This window comes from Macrotis lagotis, chromosome X (genome assembly GCF_037893015.1).
Source record: "Macrotis lagotis isolate mMagLag1 chromosome X, bilby.v1.9.chrom.fasta, whole genome shotgun sequence".
Lineage (NCBI taxonomy): Eukaryota > Metazoa > Chordata > Mammalia > Peramelemorphia > Peramelidae > Macrotis > Macrotis lagotis.
Window position 1 is genome coordinate 253,817,851 of NC_133666.1, and position 21,144 is coordinate 253,838,994.

At 34.5% G+C, this 21,144-nt stretch overlaps 1 protein-coding gene across 17 annotated transcripts in view; it reads right to left on the reverse strand.

Moving 5' to 3' along the window:
- Nucleotides 1–21,144, reverse strand: part of MAST4 (microtubule associated serine/threonine kinase family member 4) — an 880,607-nt gene that overhangs the window by 330,119 nt on the left and 529,344 nt on the right. For all 17 annotated transcript variants that reach the window (XM_074200305.1, XM_074200315.1, XM_074200306.1 and 14 more), the window contains one exon: nucleotides 18,109–18,140. In XM_074200305.1, the coding sequence (XP_074056406.1) occupies nucleotides 18,109–18,140 (32 nt within the window). The remainder of the gene's footprint in view (nucleotides 1–18,108; nucleotides 18,141–21,144) is intronic.

Consider the following 21,144-nt stretch of genomic DNA (forward strand, 5'->3'; position numbering starts at 1 on the left):
CAAAGAATCAAGAGCAGTGAAATAATAAATCACATACCAAACAGTCTGCAATAAGTCGACCTGACACGGATTTAAATCATTAAGTTTTTCCACATGTATACTGTTATTACTTTTCTCTTCTCAAATCCTTCTTGTTTAGTTCTCAATCTTTGGGATTATTACCCTTAACAATATTTCCTACATTTGCCTTCAGGTTCAAGTTTCTTGTTTAGCCCCATAAGAATGTTGAGAAGAAGAATCTTTTCCTTTGGACCCCAAATCATCCTCCCTTTGGCTTCAAATTCAATCATCCATTTGACATACAAATGTTGCCAGTTTTTCCAGGAATTTTCCCACAAGAAATGTGACAGAACTTTCTCCAGGAAGGGGCACAATGACTCCTTTCATTGTTCGCTTAGGATGATCATCTATGCCAATACTAAGAAATAATCTCCACCTCCTCTTCCTGTCTCCTTTCCTACTCTACCTTCTCTTCTCCTTCCAGTGATTATTCACCTGCTCTTGCTACACTTTGAACCAACTAATCCTTCATTCCCTCAGTTACTTTCTAAAACCTAGGTTTCATTAAAACTCTGTTAATTTTTCAGAGCTCCCTGCCTTCCTTCCTCCCTTGCACCCCATTTCCCGAGCCCACCTGGCACATACTGGTGGTTTCATTCCTCCAACTAGATTTACTACCATAAATCCCTTCTCTGGCTGGACCTCAAATATAAAAGAGTAGTTAAAGACAGGTATCATCTGGGAAGGCATTTAAAAATACTTAAAATTCCACATTTATACTTCATCACATCTACCTCTGACCCCAGGGCTTCCTATAGCCACTTTTTTTCAGGAGTACATATTTTTGCCACAATACCTGAAGTTAAAGTGTCATACTTCAAAGAATTAGCTGCTTGGCTAAGTTTATCCTCAATCTTCCACATATTCTACAAGATTCTGTCTAGCTCACAAACTTATAAAAGACACAGCGGATGAAGCAAAGCCAGAGAATAGTGATAACTCTGCTGAAATGGTTGGATAATAAAAATGCATTGTGAGCTGCAGAGAAAGACTTTAACTGCCAGGATCTAGGATTATACGGCTCTTCAGGCAGTTCACTCTGCACAAGATGCAATTGAGCAGCTGTGTTTTCAACAATGTCCAATTCCCAGCTAGAGGATATTTCAGGGGCCACTAGGTGCCAGAAAGAAAGGAAAGAGTCTTAGAGGGCTATATTAATTTTGAACAGCCTCTCTGTCTTAATTCTCTTTCACATTCTAAAAAATTTTACTGAGGTTCTTAGAACCAGTCATCTCATGGTCCATACTTCAATAAGAAGGTTAAATGAAATGGTCAACCAAGGGGAAAAAAAAACCTAAGCAGACACACCCCTCTTGTTATTGTTCATCCTTCAGTTTTTAAGAGAATCAATGACATCATAGAGTGAAGTCTTGACTTACCTGTGAATTGGATCTAAGAGACAAAGAGTTGCACAAAGTCATTGGCCTCATTCTCTCTTCCAAAAACATCCAAGTCAAATGACAGGACAAAAGTCAAGATGACTGAATGCAATAGATGACCTTAGCATCTTTGTGTCTGATCAAACTGCTGCTTTTGTGGCCTCTGAAACAAATTGTTCTCATCTTCCCACTCCATGCAGAGACATCTTCATTTGCCTGGGATATCTACCCACTTCCCCCAACTTAGTAACTTTAACTATGTCACAAATAGATATCCTTAACCTTTTTTTTTTTCTATCATGGACTCCTTTATGGGTCTGAGGAAGCCCATGGACCCTTTTCTAAAATAATGTTCTTAGATATATATAAACAAAGGAAAAGAAGTACTGAAATATAGTATCAAAATATTAAAAAAAACAAGTTCATAGATTCAAGGTTAAGAATCTCAATGGGGGGGCTAGGTGGCACAGTGGATAGAGCACCAGTCCTGGGAGTCAGGAGTACCTGGGTTCAAACGGGTCTCAGACATTTAATAATTACCTAGTTGTGTGGCCTTGGGCAAGCCACTTAACCCCATTTGCCTTGCAAAAACCTAAAAAAATAAAAAATAATCTCAATTAAGTAAATTATTAAGTAAGCTATTATTTACCTTCTGCAATTCTATAAAAATTATTATTATTATAATACATAATACTAGCTAACATGCACACACATACACACACAGACACACACATAAACACATATTCTCTTCCTAGGGAATGAACTTTATGTACTTGGGGAAGCTACAGAATTTTAAAGGAGTATAACTAGAATGATATCAGAAATAAGAATTCATTGCTGGGACTCAGAATAGAATTGGGCTTAAGTCTCAATCCTGCTCCTCCCTTACCGTGTTGGGAAAGTCATTTCCTCTCTCTGAGTCAGTTTCTTTCATTGTAAAGTTGGTGGGATACATTAGATAATGTAGATAGATATTATTAGCCCCTATTTCTGTGTTTGACACCACCACCATAAAGCATGTGGCCTAGAATACAACATGATATAGGGCTGCTAGTTGGTACAGTAAGTATAATAGGGGTGATAGTCAAGAAAACTTATATTTCTGAGTTGAAATCTGACCTTAGACACTTACTAACTGTGTGTTCCTGGGCAAGTCATTGAACTCTGCTTCAGTTTCCTCATTTTCTTTATGAGCCAGAGAAGAAAATGACAAATCATTCTAATATCTTTGCCCAAAATACTCCAAATTGGGTCACAAGAGTCGCATACAGAGGCAGCTAGGTGGCACAGTGGATAGAGCACAGAACCTTTAGTCAGGAGGGACTGAGTTCAAGTCCAGCCTCAGACACTAGCTATGTGACCTTGGGCAAGTACCTTAAACCCATTGCCTTGCAAAAAAAAGTCAACAAACAAACATACCAGTCCTATACAACTGAAAAAGACTGAACAACAACAACAACAAGGATCCCTATGGAATGCATATTGACATGTTTTATGTGTAATATTATTCATTTTATTATATTTAAAAATTATTTTATTAAGTATTTCCCAATTATATTATAACCTGATATGTTCATTCATGGGAATATTGTGAATCATATGCATCCTACAAGTTTGATACCTCTGGTGTATACTTAAAGTAATGGAGAAAATATCAGTAATGCAGATTTAAACTTGAAAGTACACTGTAGACACTTTTGTCCCAGTGGAAAGTTAGTTGTTAAATATTTACTAACACACATCCATTCCATATAACATTTCACGTCATACCGAAAAGGGGCTCGATTTGTAGTTAGAGGCTTCAAATTATGACCTTGAACAAATTAACATCTCTCAACCACAGCTTCCTCATCTCTAAAGTGAGTGGTTATAAAAAAACAACTAAGGTCCCTTCTGCTTCTGAATCTATGATCCCATACCAAACACCTTTTAAAATATATGAAAATTGCATTAAAGTTTATTTCACTAGGACTAATTTATTAGATATTCAGTTGTCTTTTTTTTAATTAGGATGTGCTAAGCACTGTTAGTACTTAGAATTCTTTTTTTTAAAAAATGTCCCCAAGGAGCTTACAATCTAATGGAAAAAAAGACAACAAACCACAAAACAAAAGAAAGAGTAGGGAGATAGGTACCCAGAGCAGGAGCACAGAGGCCAAGTTCAGAGAGATGCAGTTACAAGGGAAATAAAGAGATAGTTGATCTGGGCACCCTCCTTCAAGGGAGGTTCTAAAATGAATTCTCCATTTCCATCCTCTCCAATCAAAGGGATTGCTGAAGTGCAGAAGGAACCTAGAAAGTACAAGTTCCAAGGTTGACATGATCTTGAAAAAGGATGCAGTTCCTAAAGATGAACCCCAGAAGAGAGTATACAAATGATAAATTAAAAGTAATTGGCAATGCCAATTACCAGTTATTTGAGTAAATCACTTCATTTCTATGGTCCCAATTGAGGGTAGTTGTTTAGGGTATGGGCAGTTAAGTATATACTAGCTATAACATTCTATGACCCCACAAAAAAGTAAGAGAAGCATTCAGTCTCACATCACCTAAGTGATTAGGAATAGATTTTAATACTAAATATACTGTACAGCATAAAAATTAAGACTATTGCATATATTTTAGACTATGGTATGATCTAAAGACTAAGAGCTGCTATGCTTCCTCTCTTTTTTGCTACTAGGATAGTAAGAGTTCTCTTTGGTTTCTGTATATAAGAATAAAGAAAATTCTCCATTCAGACATCAACATGTGACAGTTACGTAAATGCAGTTCCCCTTTCAGTTTAAAAATAATAAAAAAAAACCCAAATAAACCAAATTCATCCTAATGAACTCCAGTTCTATAAGCCTAAGGTTTCAAAGTAAAAATGAAGGAGGAAGACAGAAATTCTGTCACACATCTCCCAATGACAGATACAGTTCCTGAGAAGCAGGATATAGGAGAAATACAGGACTATAAACAAGTATATTCAATTTTTTAAAGCATTTGTGGGCACAGAATTTGGGTTTGATAATAAATCTGGATAAGACATTGTCACTAAGCCACTAACCCATAGAATCTTTTGCATATCACTTTATAAAAAACTTCTCCACAAGGAGGTAAAATAAGAAATTTGACTTCTCTATTTCCAAATGAAGTAACTGTTCTTTATAGGAATTATATTTCCTTATGGATTTCACCCTAATTTTAAATCTGAATATGCATTTTCATTGGTGTAGGGAATTCTTTGAGTGGATTCCCCTTCCACTGTAGTTTGGAGCCTAGTCATAAATAGCTTTTGAGAGCTGTACAAATGCAAACTCTCTAGACTATTCCCTATATATAGTCTTTGAGAGCTGTCCAAGGTGCTAACAGGTCATTACTTCTCCAAGGTTAGTCAACCTTGGAGAATTCAATGTGTCACAAACTGAGGTTAATCTAGATCATCTCAATTCCAGAGGATCATGGAAGATTTAGCTAGAGATTCTGTAATGCCAAACTATGTCAGGTATCAGGTAAAGCCAATGCAAAGATGTAGAACAGAATATCACAAATGAGACTGAAGTCAACATGTCTATCTGACTAAAATATGAACTACTCGAATAGCTTATTTCCTTTCTTTTTGCCAAGCAAAGGAGTTACATAATTTGCCCAAGGTAACACAGCTAGGTAATTATTAAGTGTCTGAGACCACATTTGAAGTCATGTCCTCTGACTCCAGGACTGCTGCTCTAACCATTTCGCATCTAACTGCCCCTAAAATATGAACTGCTCTAAGAAGTATTCTGAAATATTAAAAATGTTTAGTGGGAACTAGACTATGGAAAGCTTTAAATTCCAAACTAAAAGAAGAAAATTGTTTTAAATTTAAAAGGAATAAGGAACTGCTAAACATCTCTGAACAGGGGTAAGGCATGACCAAACACTTGTCTTTGATCTTTACCAAAAATCCCCCAGTGAGAAGTCTCCTGCCTCTTGAAATGGTCCAATACACTTCTGGATCACTCATATATAGTGAAGTTTTCCCTTATACCAAGTCCAGATATAAATATCACTGACTTTACTACTTGTTGCCCTAGTTTTTCTCAGGCTAAAGAACAAATTTAATACTTGCCATGAAAATCCAAATGGGATCATGATATCACCAAACAACAACTCTGGACCCTTGAACCTATAATCTTTTATACTATACCATATTTACTTTCAATAACAGATAAATATTCCAAGGATCTTGATGATTTTTAGGTGGGTAATAGAAGAGAATCTCCCTTCATAACTAACTCAAAAATCCCCTGAAATCAAAGCTTTAGACAGTTGAGGCATTTCTGTGTTCTCAGCATAATCTACTCTCTTTAATCCCTTTTCCAATTTTGAGGAAAGGAAAGAAAGGTGAGCCTGTCATCCCTAGAACTTTTGCCCAGGGACATAAAATCATATGAATTTACTCAGAACATTTTATGAAAGTTACTTGACTTTGACTGGCAGTTAAAAATATTAGTTTATAAAACTAAGAGATGTACCTATCCTCACAACAATAGTGTATAGGGGTAGAGTGGTGGGCCTGGAGTCAGGAAGGCTAATTCAAATTCAGTCTCCCATACCTACTTAATGTGTGATCCTAGGCAAGTCACTTGACCTCTATCTGCCTCACTTTCCTCAACAATAAAATTGGAATAATAACAGCACCATTTCCCATGATTATTGAGGGGATAAAGTGAGATACTTTTAAAGTCCTTATCTCAGTGTCTAGTACACAGTAGGCCCTTAAAAATTCTTGTTTCCTTTCTTCTTTCTTTATCTATTTATTTTGAAATAGGGTCATAGAACCACAACTTTCCAAATGGAAGGGACTAAGAAAGCCACTAGTTATAGAATCAGAGATTTATAACTGGGAGGGATTTTATAGGACATAAAATCTAATTTGTTCATTTTTATAGGTGAAGAAACTTAGACCCAGTGAGGTGAGGAAGTAGCAAGAAAAGATTTGAGCCCATGTCTCCAACTCCAAATTAGGCACTCATCCTAGAGAACCAAACTCCTCCTTAAACAGCTCTGAAACACTGAAGTGGTGCCAGCACTCTTAATTTCTCCACTTCCCTAGGTAAGTTATATGATTGATAAAAAGGGAAGCAAGAAGAAATTAAGCCTCTCTATGTTTATAGAATTAGCTACTTTCAAAGATATTTTCAAATAGCAACTAAATATATTCCCAATTCCCACACTCTGACACAAACTCTGGTTTAAAAAGAAGGGGTAGCAAAATGAAACTCACTGTTAGACATGGATGGATTTGAACCCAGCCTAGCTCTTCATAATTCATCTTAGGCAAATCTCAACCTTTTCGAGCTTCATTTGACAAATAGGGAAATTCACACCCTCAGCATTCTACCTACTCCACAGGACTGCTCAGAGTCTGTCAACCAAAAACCCAAATAACATTTATTATCTATTTCCTAAGTATCAGACATTATACTAGACCTAATAAGAATCAAATGTAACTATAATGATTGGTAATGATATAATATGAGCCATCATCATCAAGATTTGCTTTTTTCCCTTATATGGGAGTGTCCCTCAATTAAAATATTATCTCCTTAGGACAAGGACTGTCTTTTTCTATTTTTAATCCCCAGTACTTACAGTGGTGTTTGGCATATCATAAGCTCTTAAATATTTTTCATTCACTCCTTCATTCACTAAGATTGTGATTTAACTAAAATAGACATTTCTTCTAATAGGCAGAATACGATACTGAAGTATGAGTTTGTAGGGGGCAACTCTTTCTTTGACTTTTCTTTGCATTTCTCACCATCACAAGGCATTGTGCCTGCCACATGTTGTTGTTCAGTTGTGACTAATCATGACCCCATTTGAGGTTTTCTCAGCAAAGATACTACAGAGAGTTGCCATTTCTTTTTCCAACTCATTTTTTTAGGTTTTTGCAAGGCAAATGGGGTTAAGTGGTTTGCCCAAAGCCACACAGCTAGGTAATTATTAAGAGTCTGAGACCGGATTTGAACTCAGGTACTCCTGACTCCAGGGCTGGTGCTTTATCCACTGCGCCACCTAGCCGCCCCTTTCCAACTCATCTTACAGAGGAAGAAACTGAGGCAAATGAGGTTAAGGGACTTGGCTCAGGGTCACACAGCTGGTAAGTATTGGAGGCCAAATTAGTAACCCTAATGCCTAGTTGCCCTCTGGCACATATTAGGTGCTTAATATTTACTGATCCCATGAGAAGCTTCTCCATATCTTCCTATAAACTTTCTACAGGGGGAGGCTCCTCTGGAATTCCTGATATGGCATAGATACTATGGAGTGCCAGACTCTTCATTAGTTATACCTCACCTTCACTTTATGATCATTCACGTTCATTACTGGTCAATTATCTGATGTCATTCTTTATCCCATTTCTCTTACACAATTTTTCTTCTGTAATAATATGATGCAGGCTACTCAGACCCACCATGTGTCTTTCTATTTCCCTTTGGTCATCCTCAATTTTAATTCTTCAGAGACAAGTTGTTCCATGACTCACATGCAACCATAGAGCACTGGTAGAAGGATGTTGTTGTTATTTTAAATGGGCCTTTGTTTCAGGGAGAAATTTTGGGGTCATTAAAAGCACCATGTAATTTCCCAAAGGCAATCCTGCCTACGCTTCTCTTCCTGTTCATTTCTGAGGCCAGTTCACTGTCCATTTGCAGTATTTGAACAATACATTTGTACTGCTAAGACACTGAGAACTGTTCCTCCAATTGGAAGTAGTCAGGACAATAATAAGTTTTTTTTTTGTTATTATTTCTTGTTTACTTGGTTTTTCCTTTTTTGAACAGTTAGGATGAACACTTTTAAGTAATTTTTTTTCTGTAAGAGTCTACAACATTCTGGGGTTTCAAACAATCAATCAAATTCCAAACATATTATAGGGATTATGTGTAGACATTCAGGATTCAAAGACAAAAAATAAACAGTTGCTATTGTCAGGGAACTTTTGTTCGATCAGGGGAAAACACACACACACACATCAGAAAAATGTAGATGCAGAAATTTATAAAGTAAATGCAAGGAAATTCCAGATGGGAAAAGGAAAGAGGTAAATCAGGAAAGGTCTTAAAGAGAAACTACCTCTTTAATTAGACCTCTAGAACTAAGGAACAGCATTCCAGGTAATGGGAGACCAGGTATATAAAAGCAAGAAATGAGATATAGACTGTTGTGTGCATATAAAAAGTAAGGAAGCCAGGATTAGCAGCAACATAGAATGCAAGAATGAGAATAATGTAAAGAAAGACTTAAAAGATAGGTTGGGTAACTGCCAAAGTGATGTCTACTCATGTCATCCCAATATTCAATAAACTCTAGTGGTTTCCTATTAACTTTAGAATAAAATATTTCATTCTTTAGGAGGCATTCAAAACTCTATAGTATTTGGCTTCTTCTTATCTCTCTATTTTCTTGTTACTTCTGCCCACACACTCTCCAATCCAGATCATCACCCTGGCACATTATTTCACATAAGATATATCTTCATTTGGTTACCCCAATTCATGGGTGTCTCACACCCATATATTTATGCTGACTCTAGTCACACTTCATACTCACTAGTCAGCTTACTAGTCACAGAATATAATAAAATGAATTGTTATTGTTTAATTGTTTCAGTTATGTACAACTCATCATGGCTGCATTTGGGTTTTTCTTGGCAGAATCACAGGAGTAGTTTGTCATTTTCTTCTCTATATTTTACAAATGTGGAAACTGAAGTAAATAGGTTTAAGTGACTTGCCCTGGGTCATACAACTGGCAAGAGTCAGAGGTCAGGTTTGAATTCTGGAAGATGAGTCTTCCTGACTCTAGGCCTAATATTCTATTCATTGTACCTTACAGAAGCCCAAAATGAATCCTATTATTATTATTGAAAAGGATGTTTCAATATACTCTCTTATGGTTCTACTTAGCAACCCTATTAGCTTAAAAAGTTGAAACCAGTCCTAGTCTTTACTTCTTGTAAATGTGTTATCTCATGCTATTAGAACATAAACTTCTAGGATGGCGAAATATAAGCTTTGATTTTGTATTTGTATTCCCAGTACTTAAAAGGGTGTTTGGTATATTGCAGACTTACATACTCTTTCAATGATTAATTCATTATAGACACTCAAACCACCAGCACCACCTCAATAGCTTAGTCTTAAAGTGTTGCCTATGTTTGCAAATCTTAAGTAAAATGAGCTTCATTTCTCCTTTTCTGAAGACTTGATGTTCTATCCATCCACCCAGTCTCATTAACTAAAAAAAAATAAAATGAGAAAATAATTGATTTTGCATTTTAAAAATTTAATAAATTCCCTGAGAAAGAAAAATTTCATGTTATATCCCAGTGAAATATACAATGAGTCCTTCAATTAGTACCTTATTATAATGTTATCAGTTCCTTTTGCTTCCAGTACACAGGATTTGTGATGGCCCTGTGACAAAGCATTCACAAATGCTTTACTTTGGTGAGAAAAAGCAAGGAAAAGCCCTCCTTGCCTTACAAGTACCAAACCAAACCAACAAACAAAAAAGCATTCCATCCACCCCTACTCTCCTCCCCAATCCTGCCAACTCTCAAGGCTATTAAAAGTTATAGTGAACCACACATTTAAAATAGACAATATTCCCTCATGTGTCAAAGGTCATTGGGGTTATAAAAAGTAGATGAATAAAATCAGTTGGAAGACATGTTACCATTTGGAATTACACTTAGCACTTGATCTTCAGATAGCATCGGTAGACAATAGGACACACTGAAAGAAGTCTCTTACCTACAATTTTCCTTACCTACCACCTTCACAAACGAATACATCAGCAAACTAACCCACCTACCCAAGTGGCCATCCAATGAATATATGAATGCAATTGACATTCCTTCACAGTCTGAAATCCTCTCTGCTCTCGGGATATATTACACCATTCTTCCTCTGTATAAACATGCCACTTTAAATGCTAATTCAAATGCAATATTCATTCTTTTTTCTATTGTTTTTGGTTTCCTAACAATCAAAAATGAAACTCTATGGTCAGAAACACCAATTTTAGCTTTTTGCTTCAGGATTTTTAAAGAAGCAAAGGGTCATGAAGAGCTATGAGGGGAAAAAAAAGTAGATTTATTTAGAAATCTATTTAAATGATAAGGATTAGTCTGCATTTTGGCCTAAATGAAGCCATCTCTCTCTAGGAAATTCTGCCTTCATATATTTGGAAATCCATATATTTAGCTTAAACAGTCATAAAATAAAAAGTATTCAGTACCGTTACATTACAGGAATGACCTTCTGCTACAACAAACAATATTTTTTAACATGAGTCTTTAGCCAGTCAAGTAGTTGAACATCATTGTTATGCCCAACAGGTAAGATTTCAAGGTTTTGGGTTCAAGAATACAGACATACACATGTGTACATGTGAATATGTTTCTGTGTATATTATGTGTGTGCATACATATACATATTTCTACAAATCTATTTCATGATCTATAAAACCAAATTACCATATCATTTTTAAAAAGTGTTGATCTAGAAATATTTTAAACCAAAATAATTGATTCACAACCACAAGGAATCAGCATCTTGAAATAGTAAATTAAACTACTCTGGCTATTCTACAGTCATTCCATACCTGTGATATGTCACTTCCTTTTGAGTGATATATTAGCCCAGGGAACCTAAATTTACTCCAACCATGAAAATCCACCCAAGCTATTTGTCTTTTCCTAACTGACCTTTCTTTTCTCTCTCACCTAGGTAGTTGCCCAGAAGGTAAGGTGTCAAATAGATAAAGTGTATCTGTTCCTCCCCCATTCTTCTTTTGACAACTTTCTTCTTCAAATCCTAGTGCCCCTAAAGTCACCTTATTAACTATTCATTCTTCAGGATCGTGCTGTTTCTATTTTTTAGGAAACAATTTGCTTTTTATACTCATTCTTCAATTAATTCCTTGATAAAAGTTTAAGCCTCTGCTTCCCAAACTCTATGTCATGGTAGCCATCACAAGGGTGCCTCATCCAGAACTACCAGCTACAAGTGGTTCCCAGGTTCACCATTAGATTACTCAACATTCTTTCCAATATTTTTTGGTCTACTTGTACTTTTAGCTATGCTTAAAACTTTTAGAACTTTTTCATGTTGTGTGTGTATAGATATAGATATAGATATAGATATAGATATAGATATATTTGCAGAAATTGCTGTGATTTAAAACACAAGCAACATTTAAAAATGAAGGTGGAACAGGAAAGAAAGGTGGCAGTATTGAATATGATTCCAAATTCTGAGAAGCTGTGTAGTGTTCCACAGGAACACATGAAGTTATTAATAAAAAATTGTGAAAATATAAGAATAAAATAAAAATAATTTTTCTTTCAATTTGTTTTTTCAAACAGCTAAGTTTCAAGGACATATTTACTAAATTATTTGTAACTAACTTTTTAATAAATGTAAATATCAGGCATTTCTTTTGACTTAGGGGTGAAGTAAAGAATTTCCTTAGATATTAAGGGCATAATGAACTAAGCAAGTTTGAGAACATCTAATTTAAACTGTTTGGGGTGGTAGGTGGAAATTTCTGATATCCCTGATTTGATCAACAAATTCCAAGGATTAATTCATTTGTATCACTGCTACTATGAATATGGTTACAACGATATTGAACACAATAGAAAGAATGGCTTAAGAGAAGGAAATATCCTCTGAAGAGATAAAAGGGAGAGAATAATGTTGCCAAATGATTCCTCAAAGTAATAAGCTACTGAATTTCTCTCTTGAGTGAGGCTACTCTTAATGCTCCAGAACCATCTAATAATCACAACATATTATTTTACTAAGTGTACCATATCGTACTTACGTAAGATAATTTTGCTCAGAATTTTATACATTGTCCAGATTCATTTTCAGTTCATACTCACAAATTGGTAGATTTAGCAAGAGATCAAAGAAACTAGTACTGCCATTATTCATACCTTACTAATAAAGAGGAATAGACTGAAGAATCCTGAAAGAGCCCCAATCCACATCTCAAATCTCTCTTACTGCTTCTAAGTTTAAAAGAACAATTGGAGAAAGATATTAGACCTATGAGCATTTATAAAACTCTAGATTTGTATGTACAAGTAAGTAAAACTACATTTTCTGATAAATCCTTTAAACATGTAGAAAGCAATCTATCTCTATGCCAAGTCACAAATGCTAATGAACTGAATGAGGTTTTTATCTGCCAGAAAAAACAAACACCACTGAAGAGTAATTGAGAAATGAGAAAACTAGCCAGTCATTGTCTCTATGCCTCCCTTCAAGACCCATACATACTTTACCCTCAAGAGTTATAATTATGATCTGAGCATTATAGGGAAGCCCATGAAATGAAAGGATCTCACATTTGCAATTAACAAAGAGAATCTTTATCTTTCTTGTGTGATCATGTCTACACCGCATTCCAAGGAACCTGATTTCTATTTTGCATATTAGTTTCCCCCAGTTTAGTTCCCCTAGCTAGTTTATAGCATTGATCAGGGAAATGAATTCATATGAGGAGAGACTACATACTGGTAGAGGTCAACTTTTTAAATAGAATTCTTTAGTATGGATATACAACTTGAAAGGCTTATAATTAAAAAATCAAAATATTCTCAAACAATCCATATAATTCCAGATCCAGGTTATAATAATTTTGAACTGTATAGAATTTTGGCAGAACAATGATTTAATTTTAAAATAAACATATAAGTATATCACAAAAATATAAAGTATATTAACCACTCAATAATTTGTGCCAAATAAAGAGAAAATCAGACTTAAGGAAAGACATGAAGATAAGTGATTTTTCAAGTAAATTAGATCCTTCAAAATAGAATGGGTAATCTATCAATCCACAGTTATATGGAGGTTCCTACTATGGGCCAGGTATTACCCTAATAACTTTATAATATTAGTTAATACTGCAATCAAATTAATAATACTACTAATAAATCAAATTACTTAAAATTATTTAATCAAATCCTCAAAATACCCCTGAGAAGGAGATACTATCTATTATCTTCAGTTTATAACTGAGAAAATTAAAGCAGTCAAAAGTTAAGTGACTTGATCAGGATCACATATCTGGTAAGTGTTTGATATTACATTTGAACTCAGGTCTTCCTCACTCAAGGCCCTCTATGTCTATTAAGTGCCAAAATTTTATACCTACACAGCAAGTACCGTAATAGCAAAACAAAAGCATACTAGTGTTGGCCCTTAACAAGTTTGTATGAAGAAAAAAGCATACCAACATATAAGTATGAGAGAAAATATATAAATATTAGTATTTTTATGGTGAGAGGGAAGGAGAGGGGAAAGATCTCATATATAGGGGAGTAGCTGAGATGAATTTTGAAGGATCATAGGGAATAAAAAGGAAAAGAAAGTAGGAAGGAAATCATTCTAGACATGGGGACCCAAATGAATACAAGAATTGGGATTGTGTGTAGTAGAGAAAGTAAATTAGCTTTAGGCAGATTCTAGGGTATGTCAAAGGATGTAATAACTAACAAGCTTGAAAACGTAGGGTAGAGACATATAAAAAAGGGCCTTGAATGTCAAAGAGAGGTATTTCCTAGAGATAACTGTGAAGTTTTCTTAACTGGGAACTGATGATGAGATCTTTAATGTAAGAGAGCTTAAGCAGTCAATTTAATTAGAAGACTAATACAATCACCCAAGCAAGAGAAGAGGAATTGACTTAAATATGGGAAGAGAAAAGACAAATTGAATGAAAGAAAAGGAAGAGCTGCTAAGAATTGGGGTAAGGGGGTGAGGCAGCTAGGTGGTAAAGTGGACAGAGCACCAGCCCTAGAGTCAGGAGGACCTGAGTTCAAATCCAGCCTCAGTCACATAATAATTACCTAGCTGTGTGACCCTGGGCAAGTCACATAACCTCATTGCCTTTCAAAAACAAAACAAAAAAAAAAAATCAAAAACAAACCAACAATAATAAGAATTGGGGAAAGGGAAAGGAAAGAATAGAAAACCTACTAATGAACATCTGGATGACTGGAAGCATGGTTATACATTAAACAGAATTAAGAAAGTCAGAAGGGGAAATAGAGTTGAATGAAAGATTATAAGTTATGTTTTGGATTCTTTATTTCAGAGATACTTATGGGAAATTCATTGCAAAGCCAGGAAGGCTATTAGTAATATTGGACTAGACAGGGGAATCAAGCCTAATAATTCTTTCCATAATGGGGTAACCACATATATTTTGCTGATAAATTTATTTACATTATTAACCTGACCAATTTGTACTTAAAGGGCATAAGAAAGTAAGTAATGTGCAATCCAAATTCTTTTGAAAACATCATAATTGCTAAATTAAGGAAGCATTGATGAAGATAAGTCATATACTAAAAAAGAAAAAAAAAATTCCAAACACAAAAGTTGATCTATGCTCAGTTCGAGTCAATCACTTGTTATAAGGACTACTGTCTTTATAACATGTGGTGTTGCCTTCAATTTCTGAAAGTTTTGGTGGTTTACCATTTTATATTTTATCATTTTAGATAATTACTTTTAAGCTAAAAAATCAAATGCTCAAGTTTCAAAAGTATAAGTATTTAAAAATACTTATTTAAAATATATTAAAATATATATACATATATATATGTGTGAAGGTGTATGTTTATATTCAAGAAACATAACAAACAATAGGCATAGCTCTGTACCATGCAGAATATCGAGACCAAAAAAAAAAAAACAACTTGGAAAAGGTCACTGTCTCACTTTTTAAATTGAAATACTGCTGTTACATATACAGAACTGAATTCCCAATCATTTTATTGAAGGCATAATGTAGATTTAAGAAAACATAGGTGATATTTATTTGGCAAATAAATTGCAGAAGTCTCAATAACCAAGTTCCATTATGCTGGCTAGCACAGATAGGTAATAAAGATGAAGCAATGTCTTTCTTCATTAGATTTATATTAAAATCACTCTAGCATAAAAAAATTCCTTTTCCCAGTGCCATATAAAAACTGCAATGTATATAGGAGACAATTATGGTCTTCACTATTGGTATTGTTGACCAAATTTAAGTGTAGATACTGGGGGAAGGATATTGAAAACATTTTTAATCAAATAAACATAAAATAACATTTTTTTGCTATTTTTTGTTTTTGTGCATTTTGTGTTTTTGTTTATACCCTGGAAGGCTTGCCCTACTTTCTGATACATGTAGACTGGATGACTCATTCAATCACTCAATATTCTAGGCAATTCTCTAAGACTGGGCAAAGAAGTGTCATAGAGGTTCTTCACCCCTGAGTTTTCCTGTGCCAATGACATCACAGATCAAATCCCTAAATCTATTCTCTTATTTTTGTTTCACTTTTCCAATAGTTTATATCTCTCCCATTGTAATTATGTTGATAATGCATACACTATGCTTCAATTCTAGTGAAAGTTGTCATGAGAACTATACATGTATTTTGAAGAGTAGAAATATAATTATTTTCATATTCTTATTATACAGATATGGCTATGCTTAAACATATCACTCACCCCCCACAAAAAAATTGGTTCTTCATCTTCTCCTACATAAAACAAGTTTTAAGGCATAGAATTTTGCATTTTCTCCATGACTGTTAACAATCACAAATAGGAATCATTCAGATGACTCAAAAGGGAAATAAGATCCAAAATACACATAAGCCTGATTTCATCATCATCTGAATCAATTATTGTTAACCAACTAGAAACAAAGAGAACAAGTAAAAATGACTTTGTGGAAGACCACCAGTTAAAATTGCAAATCTCTTCATTTTGTTAATGAAACAAATCTAAAACTAATGTACATTTATTTTCCAGGAAGAAAAAGACAACTATTTTCCCTCACCAACTTCATTCAAGCAAAGATACTAAAGGCGAGTTTTAGATTTTTGTTGTTTTACTTTTTCTTTCTAGGAGAGGAAATTTCAAGCAAGACTCAATAAATCCAGGCAAAAGAATTATGTTCAAGGAAGGGAGAAATGGCTATGTTAGTCTCTGCTTCACAAGCACCAGGGGTTTTAGAGCACTCCAATGGCAAACATCTAGCCATTTACCTAAGGCCAAGAAATACAAACTTGGAGCCAGTGGCAATATATCTAAAGGCATTCCAAAAAACATCAATTTTTCTTTGCCATCAGGATGGTGCAGGCTCCAAAATAAGCCAAAAGGAGAACTACTCTGAAGGCTATTCAGCAACTCAATAATAGTCTTTGGCCAATTAAAGATGTGGGACAGGTTTGTAGTTGCTTGGCATTTGTTTGTTTCTGCCTTTCTTTGTATACCCCAAGATGTTTAGCATGAGATTGGTCATAATGACATTTGTCCTTTGATTTCAAAAAAGACTATAACATCATGGAGGTGACAACCATGACAAGCACATGAATTGAATTTGAGTGAGAGTGTGCTGTGCTAACTCAGCAGTCTCACTTACTCCTCCAGAGCCATCTGGATCCAGTGGCCAGATATGGATCAGGACAACTAGAGATGGTCCTGGATGCAAGGCAATCAGGGTTAAGTGACTTGCCCAAGGTCTAATGTCAAGTGTCTAAGGCTGGATTCCAACTTCAGTCCTCCTGACCTCAAGGTCCATGTTCTATCCACTGCACCATCTAGCTGGCAGCTAATAGGCATTTGACAACCACTTGTTAAATGATGACTTAATAAAGAGGTACATGATTATATTTAGCTCGTAAGATTCATCTTGTCTTTCAAAACCTCCCAATATCCATACTCTCCCCCAATTTTCATAGTTCTGGCCTTAAATGTAGCCCCCATAAACATAAAAAGCAACTTTGCCCACCACATACACATATTTCCATAAGTTCCTGCAATTTTAAATCCTACATGTTTCTAAGTCAGCAATTACACCAGCAATTGATCATAAACCTGCTCCGAATTTAATTGAATGTAAGGGTAGCTAATTTCAAATGGTAAGTTCCAGTAGAAAAAGCTATCTATGAGGCAAATAACATACTATTAATCCTAAAAAACAATAGGTTGAAATATACTATGGGGAAATCAAGTCAAGGTACATAAATCTGCAATTTTAATCATAAAGTAACATCACATGAGTCAGGCCATTAAAGACTGAATGAGATATAGTATAAAATACATTTTCACTGCTCATCTTCAACAATTCAGATGCAAAACAATATAGTCTTCTCTACACAGCAATGACTGTGAAAAAAAGACCGAAGCTTGAATTTCCAGAGTTAGAGAAGAGCAATCATTCTTATCACAGTCGTTTATACTATCTGCATGTCAAATATTTTCATCCAAAGGACTGAGCTCATTAAATTGGCAGAATTTTTTTTCTTAAATTAAGGGTCACACTAAAATAAAAATGCATTCTTGGTTCACATCACCCATTAGAAACCTTGGAAATCTTGCACTGTAATTATAATTTAGAGGCCACTACAAAGGACATTCAATTATATTCAAATCATGGAATATTGACGCTCATGCATATAAATTCCGTTTTCTTTGTTGCTATGCTAAGGCCAGTTAGTTGTCACATTTAACCTTCAATTTGCCACTGACAAACATAATAAATACTTCAATGACTGATTACATCACAATCATACAAAAGATTATAATGGAAGAATCTTTTTGTTACTTACAAACTTCCTCTTCTAGGGAGACTCAGCTCCTTCTGAAAAAAAAGGAAGAAATAAATATGATATTAGAGTGACATGAAATTTTTTTACACTTTTAAAAATCAATCCTTGCTCATACTCCAAATGGATATTTTATACAATGGAGAGATGTCAATGACATAATTACAATCCCAGTCCCATTCTTGTATGGTTCCCTTAAGAAAATATATTTATATTGTGAAAACCTGTGTCTTATTTTTCAGAGGAAAAAATGGAAAGACAACAATCTCTTAAATCATCCACAGTCAAATACTGTAAATCAACATTATGATGGGGGGGGGGGTTACAAGGCAATAGGGTTCAGGGACTCAATCAAGGTTACACAGCTAGATAATTATTAAGTGTCTGGGCCTGGGTTTGGACTTAGGTCCTCCTGATTCCAGGGCTGGTGCTCTATCGGCTGCACCACCGAGCTGCCCCAGTCATGTATAATTTTAAAAATAAGATAAAGCTATTCTAAAAATAAAACCATTTAACCTGAATCTATACCACCAATGAGATTAAATAAAAAAGGGGAAAAAACCATCCCTACAAACTTGTGCATCAATTCTTTTTGAAGTATCAAAGAAATGGAAACTAATGGGTTATCCATCAGCTAAGAATAAATGAATAAGTTAAGGCATATGAATATCATGGAATATTACTGTACTATAAGAAAAAAATGAGCAGGACAGTCACAAAGAAACTTTGCATCAATTCATGTATGTCTTACCAAGTGAAGTGAACAGAAGCAGGAGAATAATTTATGCAATAACAACAATATTATAAAGATAAATATTACTTAAAAACTTAGACAATCTGATCAACGTTAACAATTCTAAAACTCATGATGAAACATGCATGCTACACACAATCTAGGCAGAGATATGATAAACTCAAGAATGAAGCCTTTTATCATTCCCTCCTCATTTTTTTTAGGATATGGGCAATGTGGGAATTTGTTTTACTTGACTACATTTGTTAGTTATTGGAGTTTTGTTTTTCTTTCTCACTGGGAGCTGAAGTAGGGTTTTGATTGATTGAAAATATAAAATTTAATTATTAAAAAAGCAAAGTTCAACAGCAATATGGTATGGTATTCACTATGAATGTTTACTTCTTCTAAACAATACATTCCAAGACAATTACTAAGGACTCAGGAGGAAAAATGCTATCCACATCCAAAGAAAGACTTGATGTGCTCTAATTGCAGATAGAAGCATACTATTTTTGTGGGGTTTTTTCCCCTTTTGGTCTGCTTTTTCTTTCACAACTATGACTAATATGGAAATATTTTTTACATGATTGCACATATATAACCTATTTTAAATTTTTTAGCATTTAGGAAGAGGGGAGAGTAGAAAGGGAGGGAGAAAAATTTGAAACCCAAAATCTTCTAAAAATGTTAAAAATTATCTTTATATATAATTGAGAAAAATAATGTTCAAATGTTTTAATTTTTTTAAAGCAAAGTTCTAGTAAAAGATACTAGGGAAAAAGTGGCATGTTACATTTCCCCTAGCCATGGTCCAACAATCTAATCTATGTTAAAAAAGCAAAATAAATTTGCTGGTTAGGATAAGTGATAAAGATATAGAACATACCTCAGAATCCATCTAATCCAAACCTGCCATTTTGCAGATAAGGAAGGAGAGTCCCAGGAAAAGTAAAATGTTCAAGGTTGTAAATATCAGGTATAACATTTGAACTCAGAACCTCCGCCTTCAGGATAGATACTTGTTCTACTTTATCATGTAGCTTTCCAACATAGATCAACTAATGTCTAGATAAACTGGAAAGGTACTATGTATGGAACAGAAACAAGGATAAATGCATTGTTACAATCATCTTATATATTAAAATGTCAAAACCAAAAAATAAATGATACAAACTAGACTTCAGTTTAATCCACCAAAAACCATGGAAAATTCAGAGCTTAGAAACAGACTGTTGCAGACTCAAAAATGTTCATATTGATGAATCATCCTAAAAATATCAGAAAGTGAACTGTGTTAGCCATTTCAGCTAAAGGGTCAATAAATCATCTACATTCTATAGGGAAAAAAAGCAAGAAAGTCAAACAACAACCCAAAAAAGATACTAAAGAGACCCAGACTCACTATAATAAATTCCTCAGTAAGCCAGCTACTCAATATTATTTGAAATTTAAAAATAGAAGGAATTAGTCATATGAACTAGTTCAATCTCAAAATGTGCACACAATAAATTCTCAAAGATGAGATAATATTAGGTTATTCATTCTCATTATTTCCATGTTTTTTCTGCCTTCTACAAGCTCAAGCATTCTCTTTTATAACCTGTTTCCCCTTAGTTCTACCACTCTTATCTTTTCCATTCACTGTTTATTGTAGATCTCTGAATGCTTAGCTTGTAAGTCTCAGATATTGCTTCTAGGCAGTACAACAATCTTTTTTTTCCTAAAGTAATAGCTTATCTTTAATACTTATTGAAAATACACTACTTCTAGAAGGTGTAATTTCTCTTGATATACCTTAGAAGAAAGAAATTTTGACAGCAAGAGAGTTAAAACAGTTCTAAAGCCTGACTGCTTTTCTTATCAATTGACAGATACATTCCTCTTATTTGTGAATATATCAAGGTTAAACTTAAGAACAATTAAAAGCTGTATTAAATGAGTCGTTTACATTCTTATTCTCCAAGGTAAGAGGCTTTGAAGAAAGAGGGGCTAGAGAAGGTAGACAAGAAGAATGGAATGAAAAAAAGTCTTTTTTTCCCATGAAAATCCTTCTGTGGATGAGTACTGATATTGATGCTTAAATTATGAAACATACAAAATTCAAATTCAAATATATTTTCATTTACTGATAGTCTTGGTAATATAGGCAAGCATTCATAGTCAGCTGCCCGGGAATGGGTGCATAAACAGAAATCCAAATATTGAATTTGTTGCATTCCTATTTAGTAATGATCTGTTGGTGATTGATCTTTAGCTGAGAAACACAAAGCAATCACCTAAGGTAGCAACCTATTTTTCCCTTT